Source organism: Amphimedon queenslandica, unplaced genomic scaffold, assembly GCF_000090795.2.
Source record: "Amphimedon queenslandica unplaced genomic scaffold, v1.1 AMPQUscaffold_13188, whole genome shotgun sequence".
NCBI classification, from domain to species: domain Eukaryota; kingdom Metazoa; phylum Porifera; class Demospongiae; order Haplosclerida; family Niphatidae; genus Amphimedon; species Amphimedon queenslandica.
In genome coordinates, this window is record NW_003546576.1 from 91,175 (window position 1) to 100,153 (window position 8,979).

The 8,979-nt window shown below is 38.6% G+C and overlaps 1 protein-coding gene across 1 annotated transcript; it reads left to right on the forward strand.

Annotated features, from left to right (window-relative positions):
• Positions 1 to 6,959: 6,959 nt before the first annotated feature.
• Positions 6,960 to 7,439, forward strand: LOC105313898 (V(D)J recombination-activating protein 1-like). The gene has a single exon (XM_011407685.1). It carries the CDS (start codon positions 6,960 to 6,962, stop codon positions 7,437 to 7,439), a length of 480 nt encoding a protein of 159 aa, XP_011405987.1.
• Positions 7,440 to 8,979: the final 1,540 nt, after the last annotated feature.

An 8,979-nucleotide genomic window follows, 5' to 3' on the forward strand; every position in this document is an offset into this window, starting at 1 on the left:
CCCTACTTTTATTTTATTTTTTTCAAGAATTTTTTTTTCTAGTGATAATTATTTAACAACCTCACTTTATTATGTTCGTTATTGGAATTCTTAAGAGCATAGTTTTTAGCATTATGATTGTAGTTGATTATGTGTAGCAATTTAGGGACACTATTATGTATTTATGTCATGGAGGGCCACACCATCTCAAACACGCCCAATCAGTACATATCACGGTTACTTAGCAAAATACTGTGGTATTTATAAATGCTTTATCTAGCTTTTTCCTATTACGTATAAGCATTTAGAAGTACCTATAGGTATTTATAAATGCTGGTAGGTACTTACAATCACCTATAGGTATTTATAGATCCTTATAAAACTTAGTATGTATTTCAGATACTTACAAATGCCTGTTGGTTCAGCTATGTAAAGACTTTACTCCTAGTTGTATGAGTAGGTACTTATGAATAAGAGGTAGCCACATAGAATCTTGCAGGTGGGTATATCAAATAAATGCTAAAGATATGTAAGTGTTGGAAGGTTTTACATATTTACAGTGAAGGAATATACTATATCATGAAGGTACATAATATATTCCAACCAAAATATACATATGTTGGTAGATATATGATACTGATTAACACTCATAGTTAACGGGAGGAGGACCACACCCCTGTAGGCTGATTGGCCAAATTCTTAGTTCAGCGACATCTTGGAGCAGTGGCTGCTCATCAGTCTCCTGTACAGTGGCGGATCTAGGATTGAATTTTTGGGTGGGCACTGATGATGTAGGTGGGCTAATTAGTGGGTGTGGCCAACAAATCCTGCATTGAAAGTCAAAATTTTGAAGATTTAGCCAGTTAAAATGAGCTCCTTTGTGGTTTACAAATTGTTTTTATAGTCATGCTTCACAGTTTACATAATAGTTTACATTAAAAAATTAATTTTAAATTATTGTACAAAATTTTTGGGTGGGCCTGGCCCAGCCAGGCCCACCCTTAGATCCGCCACTGCTCCTGTATGGTCTTGTCTTTCACTTTGTTTTTGCTATTCTGCGTCAAGTTACCTGGCAAGCAGTGGAAATGCCCAAGTCACAACGGGGAATGAAGGCTGGAAGTGGAAGACGTACTAGTACTAGTTCCCCCGCTGGTCACAATCGTGCAATCTGCACTGTGACCACAGCCTCTGCTGTCTCGAACATCATAGTCAGCACCTCTTCTAGAGGTAGAGGTCATCCTAGAACGCGTGCCTCTGTCTATCGTCAGTCCAGTCCTGCACAGGAAGCTACACCTCCATGAGCCGAGGAAGAAGACGTGGGATAAATGGACATATCTACCCCAGATTGGCGTTGTCCCGCCAACATCTGCTGGAGATTGTAGGAAGCTCTTTTGCTCGTGATACCGAGCCGATTACCCCCTCGACTGTGCTTGACCCGGCTGCTGACACTCCGACCAGTGGAGCAAGTTCTGCGAGTCAACGTACCCAAGTACCAGGTGCGTGAAGGCAGAGTTCTGTGTACTTTGACATTGCATGTCCCTCAGTAGTAGTGCAAGAATTACTGAACATAGAATTGTTACAGGGTCCTGTCGTCCAGTACGTCAACGTCCATATCAAATTCCATATGCTTATCGTTCAGAAACGGACAAGGAGATCCAGGACATGTTAACAGAAGTAGTAATAGAGCCATCAAAGAGTGATTGGGCATCTCCTATGGTGATTGTCAGGAAGAAAGACAACACTCTACGATTATGTGTGAATTATAGGAAACTAAATGCAGAGATGGAGATTAATGCCTATCCCATGCCACGGATAGATGATATTCTGGATCAGATAGGACAAGCTAGTTACTTTACAACGTTAGACCTTGCAAGAGGATATTGGCAGGTCCCTGTGGCGGTGGAAGATCGTCATAAAACTGCCTTTATAAGCCCCATTGGACTTTACCAATTTAAAGTAATGCCTTTGGCCTCAGTGTTGCTCCAACTACTTTTCAAAGGCTTATGGACCACATTACAGAAGGATTGCACAGTTTTGCTCATGCTTATCTAGATGACCTTGTAATATTCAGTGCAACATGGAAGGACCATTTGGAGCAGTTAGCAACGGTACTAGGACGCTTGCAAAAGGCAGGAATTTCAGTGAAACCATCCAAGTGTCAGTTTGCTGTGAAGGAATGTACTTATCTGGGTCATGTTATTAGAGGAGGAAAGGTAGCACCGGTCAAAGACAAATTGGAAGCGATTAAAGATTTTCCTCGGCCGGAATCAAAAACGCATGTACAAGCCTTTTTAGGTCTCACAGGATATTACCGAAGGTTTATCCCCAAGTTTGCAACAATAGCAGTTCCACTAACAGAAGCTACAAGGAAGTCACAACCACAACAAGTCAAATGGACAAATGAGTGTGAACAATCATTTAGGGCTCTGACAGCTGCACTGACTTCATCACCAGTTTTACGTAGTCCAGATTTTACCATACTATTTGTACTGCAAACAGATGCGTCAGATTATGGAGTAGGGGCTGTTCTGAGTCTGTGTGATGATCAAGGATTTGACCATCCTGTATCGTATTTCAGTCGAAAACTATTGCCAAGGAAACAGCGTTATGCTACAGTAGAGAAAGAGTCTGGCTATCAAGTTGGCTATTGAGACATTTTAAGTATATCTCCTTGGTCGAACTTTCACCATCCAGACAGATCATAGGGCCCTTCAATGGCTACACAATATGAAGAACTTAAATAGCCTACTGGCACAGTGGAGCTTGGCCTTACAACCTTTTCAATTCAGGATTGAACACCGCAAATGACGGGAGAACGCAAATGCAGATGTCCTCTCAAGAATTGAGTCGTGCTTCGCACTGAAGGAGGGAGACGTGTAATAGTAGAAACAAGATAGGACAGGCATTTAATTTTTGTGTACCATTTAAGAACATTCTAGATTATTCTTTTTCATTTACCGGACTATTCCTTTGTTGCGTGGACTATTCTTTTTGTGTAATGGAACATTCTGGACTAGAAGGTTCCAGATTTGTACCTGGCTATAAATATGTGATTTTTGTAAATAGTTGGTTCCTTGCTTGGTAAAAACATAATATTAAACCACTTACTTCTGGTGAACACTGTTACAACATACGATGTAGGAGTGGTTCTTGTGACTCGAGTTGCTTTTGAGTTTGGTGAATGGGATGTAAAACTTCTAGAAGAAAGATGAGTTTAGCATACAGTAGTTGACGATGTTGTAAATCACTTAGAAGCTCAGCAATGGCCTGAACCTTATCTGACTCACGGGATGTTGGTAAGTCAATAAACATTAAGAGATGACGCCACAACGATTTCGCAACTTTAGCACATTCCTACAGAGAATACCAGCGAGTTGGAACAATAGCAGGAGGTTTACACACTTTATCTTCACTGACACCATTACTAAGACTAAGAGTTCTAAACGATCTCTCAAGTTTGGCTGCGTGCTTAAATAGGGCTCAAAATTTGGTTCGTACTCTCCTGAGACTATTTATGGACTCAGAATGCATGGCTGCATCAATTGCAACATGTATGAGATGAGCCACATCATTGAACTGTTGTAGTTTACATCATTGAACTGTAGTAGTTTAGGGTTATAAGCTGCTTTGCCATCTGAAGCAACTTTCTTCATGTACACTGCTGAGTCGGTTGAAAGCCCTATCACATCCACCCGATCTTTGTCTATGTTTTGTATGACACGTGACAAAAGAAGGGCTAGTGTTGTACTATTGCAAGCTTTCATTAGAGTCGTATCTAATAATGCGACACTTTTGTTGTTAAGTGAAGAATCATAAAATGATGCCAAAGTATTGACTGCTGGTCTTCCAATTACATCTGAAGACTCGTCTAATATTAAGCTAAGTTTCTGATCTATTATCTTTTCCTTGAGAAAATTCATGTGGCTTTCAAATATTTCGGGTAAGTACTTTGATGCAATCTGACGAGCACCAGACATTGTTTTAGCAGCAGGACAATATTTACGAAACACTTTGCCAATATGACCGTCAGCTTGGTGAAGGGAAGAGCTTTGTGTCATACCTCGCTTTCGTATAAAGTAAGCTGCTTTCCATCTTTTCATCTTTTTTCATAATTTTCCTTCATTAACTTGTGACGTTTGGTAGATAAGTGTTCGTGCACTCTATCCCAAGGTTTCTTTCCAGACGACAAAACATCAATCTCTACTGAACAGTATTTACAGGTAAGTACTTCCTTGGTTTTATCTCCAACCGGTTTCTTTGGAGTTTCTAAGTCATTTGGGTGATCCTTTACCCAGTCTTGAGGCGTTTTCCACTTTCTTCCAAGGGAATTAACAGATCCAACCTTAGGAGAACTGAAAAAATCACCTGCTAAGTTGTCACATGCTTCAGCCATATTGAAGTTTACAAAGGGTTAAAAGATAATGAAGCACTACAAAAGTGGTTAAAATCGGGTTTAACCAGGACTTGCAATTATTGGATCTGGTTGTAAAAATAGAGTAGAAAAGGGTCAGAACCCAGAAAATTCCAGCCCTATTAACAAGCGCTGTCACTTTATTTTGTATACAGAAAGAGCCAAGTCTGCTTCTATACTACCAAGACAAGCTTGATCCGTGCTTCTCCGCAAAGGATGCAACTCTACTTTCACAGCGACAATTTTCACATTAGCCACAAAGCAATTTTGATTTTTGTACACATCATTCACAGTGTTGCTAGGTCTTTGATTAAGGGCCTTGGACTGTACTTATCTGGTAAAATCTCCCTCAAACTTTATGTGCTCTTCCAGATTTCTCCCTATCAACAGCCTACACATGCTTCTCGTTTTAATTTTATTCACATGCCATTCACAATGAATCAATGATGGACACGTACGTGCAACAACCATAAAGCACAATTTTGTACCATCTGTGTAGATTTGGTGCCAGCCAAGACTGGTGCATGTCTAGTCAGTTTCAGTGTAGCAAGTTTTTATGATCATGTAACCGTGCACTCACACAATTAAAATGGCTGAAACTACAATGTGTTCTCTTTTTCTTTCTTTAAGTCTCCGATTCTCTTGTTTTGGGTGTTACTTCCTTCGCATTTTACCTGAAGGATCTTTGTCCTCATAATTACTTGAAAAAGAGATTAAGATATGCAAGATAGCAAGGGATTTCTTGAGCATTAAAAAGTGACAGCACTAAGTTTGTTATGAACAATGAGATGCTAATGATATTCACAAGCATATTATTGAATAAGAATTGACGATTGCCACAATGCTAAAAAGTGCCATCTGAAAGAATAATATAGTACAACGCCAAAAGAGCTAAGTAGGTCCTTTACTGTTGCATAGGTCGTTTGCTGCTCCTTCATTGCGCATGCAAAAACCTACCGGTAGTAATAGCGCACATGGTCTATGGAGCCGTAGTGTAGAATTTTCATCACAACTCATTTTGAACTGATTCCTTGGTTTGGGAATTGTCAGTTCTTCGGAATCCTACTTTTTAGAACCCTTTCTTGGGCAGGGTTAATAGTTAATTGCTTATGCCCGTGGGCAACTCATTTTATAACAAACTGACCACAAAAAAACTTTGCACTTTTTATCTTGTAAAAGCCCTTGAAAGCCTCATATGGACATGTGCATCCAGGATAGTACTCTAGAACAATAAAGTGTACACTTGCAAGTTCAAATGATTAATTATCAGGCAAGCTGAAGAAATCTGTATGTGTATAACTGTGATAGGTTTGTGTTGTTCACCATAACTGTCTTTAGAAAAGTTATAGACAAAATTACAATAAAATGTCAGAGAAATAAGTGTATTAAGACCCTGTGCAATTTGATGTGTCTCTAAGCTCAAAGCGCTTGTTGATAAAGCACTTTTGTGTCATGCGTTACAGCAACGCTTTGTTGATTTTCAATTATTGAAGTGAAGAAGAAATATTTTTTCTCTACTTAGTGATCTTTGGAGAACCTTCTAAGGTACCGAGTCATATCTACAATCATAGGTAAGTCATAGGGTACTTCAAATTCTGTTCTAGTGGCTGTTGTGACTGTGATATATACTTAGATTCTCTCCAACCTAAATGCTCAATGGCAACAATGAAAAAGTGAAAACTTAAGCAATTTAAACCTATCAATCGTATCGAGGGATACCTTCTCTGTATACCAGTTTTCTTGAAGAACTATACCTCAGAAGATTGGAAAAAAGCAAAGCAACTATCCTGTCTCAGCATTCTTAGCCATTGTATGGCCACCCCCACGAGAATTTTTGCCCCGCCTACCAATGTAATGAATGGTAAAATGTTTTCTGGACTGCTATGTCTAGTACTTTTCTCTCTTCCTAGTTCTCAAGGCTACTCTGTAAGTGTATGCTATGATTATACCATGTGTTCCTGTGCCTTATTTAATAAATTCTTATGTTTGTGTTACATGAAGTGTGATTATGAATCGAATGGATGTAAATTATTTCATTTGTAGCTATATCTTTGCCTGCCTTCTTAGATTTCATCTAAGCCTTACCTAGACTCCATGCAACTATTCTTTATGGATTAGACGATTCTGATATTGTCAAAACATCAAGATTGTTAAGTCACGCCTCCATCACTTACATGTAGAGGCATGTGGGTTTTAGAGTAAATTTGTACTGCATTTCTATCCCCTTCCATCTCTTTTTATATCTTTTTATCCTCTCTTTTTAGCTTTGTGTGATACTGCAAACAATCCATAGTGAAGAAAAGAACAAGTGAAGATTTGTCAAGATGAGAAAGAATTGGGTACTGAGAATGGAGGCAGAAAGCAATAAGAAATGAAGGGTTGTGACATTTTAGATGAGAAAGGAGGGGGTATTGAGAATGCAAACAAGAACAGAGGCAGAAAGCAATAAGTTAGTTACCTTAATTGGCTAGAATACATTCTACTTCATACATTACTGCATATATTAAAGAATTGAACTTATATTTTGTAAAATAGATTTGGCTGAATAAAAATCAAATTTTTCATAGCTATGTCTTCACAACTTCACCAAAACAACCTCAATAATCACTGCAGAGTGTGCTCTAAAGCATTGGGGAAGACCAAATACAAGTGCATCAAATATGTATCATTACTTGAGCAATACTTGAGTGTTGATTTGACAAATGACACCACAGCGGTGCATCCCGAACACTTCTGCAACAGCTGCTACCTGACAGCAAAGAAGATCTCACAGGATGCTGAGCGGTTTCAACAGAAGAATATTCCTGTAAAATGGTCACCACATAGTGAGGAATCATGTGAAGTCTGTGATGTTTTGAACAAAGGTGGACGACCAAAGCAGAGGTATTTCAGTGGGCGGCCAACTCTCATCTGTCAGCACATTCGAACAGTAGGATATCGGATTCTTCAGTTTTCTCTTGCTCAGCTAGTAGATGAGCAGCACAAGGCTGATAATACTTGTAAGTTATGTAGCTGTGCTGCAAACAAACCACTGGAAACCATTCCATGAAAATCAGTGCTTTGTACTCACTGTTGTCTTGCTCTCTCCAAATCGTCACATTTTGTCTGTCCTGGCTGTTCTTTGCTCTCTCCAAATTGTCACATTTTGTCTGTCCTGGCTGTTCTTATGAGCATCAGTCAACTGACAACACGTTCACAGAGCTCTCAGCACTTTCTAAAGAAATGTTCAATGAATTATCTGTTAGGTGTGAGAAATGTATTAAACCAGTGAAGTTGGAAATGAAGAGTGAAGATTGTGATAGCCATAGAGAGAGCCAGCAATTGACACTGGAAGACATTAAGACCCAGCCGCAACAGACAGCAAATGACAGCATAAAGAAAGCAGCAGTTATGGTGGTTACTGGAATGCTGGCACAGGGTGACTCAGGATGTCTAACAGTATCAACTGGATGAAGAGTATAATACATGTACATGCATAATCAATTGTACATGTATTACCATATTTTAAAATAAATCCTTTAGCCCATCAGCCTAGTGAAAGTGACAAATTCAACCAGATCAACTGGAGAAGCAAGTTATGATATTAAGAGAAGAAGCCACGAGTTAGCTACCATGCGCAACAGATTGAGCATCAATGATCAAGTGGGTGTCACTTGCATGTAGCCTGTACTGATGTTTGCGACCGGGATCAAAAATTTTGATTCGGAAAATAACTTCTTGATCCCTTGATCTGGTAAATTTGAAGGTCTTAATTTCTTGATGTGACAAGTTTTGGGGCTTTGATCCAACCAACCCTTGGGGTTAAATTTTCATTAATAACCTATAATTAATTAACTAATATTAAAGTTATTTGTGATTGCTTCTTGTTTTCCCGCTGCTAGATGCATCCATACCCGAACTCTTGTGTCTATAGAAGCAAGGCTAATGGGAGTAATGTTTTATAAGCACAAAGCTCCCTGCTTCCCGAAGTTAAGGATCGTCCAAGAAACATCTAATTTCAAGGATAATAATGCTATCCTTGTGAAGCATGATGATCATGATGTGGGGCATATTGATAAGGTTACTGCTAAGCCCATTTCTGTGATGTTGAGTAAACTTACTGTGACGATTAATTGGTTAGTCAATAAAACTACTATCCTAACCTAATTCAAATTTATGCTGCTGCTTTTTATTTAGCATATGTTCTGATACTCATCTAAAATCATCGACAGGCAGCAAAAATTATAAATTTTTATACCAAGATGTATTTGTAGTGACCGAGAAGGAAAGGTAAAGAGAGGTCTCGTGGGATTCAACGAACAAATTTATCAATAAGTTAAAAACTTCTTAAAACTGAAGAATGCACACACTTAAATACACAGAAATCAATTGCATCATAATACATCACTGACACACATTGCATAATATTACATAACACTAGAAAGGAATCTTAATCAACAATGCATACATTATATACCCTACATAAGAAATGAAAATAAGTACAGAAATAATAATTAGGAAAAATGATAATAATAATAATACAATACATGCCTAGGAAAATAATTATAAATAAGCATGCACTAACATTATCAGTTATAACACCCCTCCCC

Bases quoted from the DNA above. Each gene is read 5' to 3' on its own strand.
- LOC105313898 (XM_011407685.1), top strand. From the start codon at position 6,960: ATGTCTTCACAACTTCACCAAAACAACCTCAATAATCACTGCAGAGTG.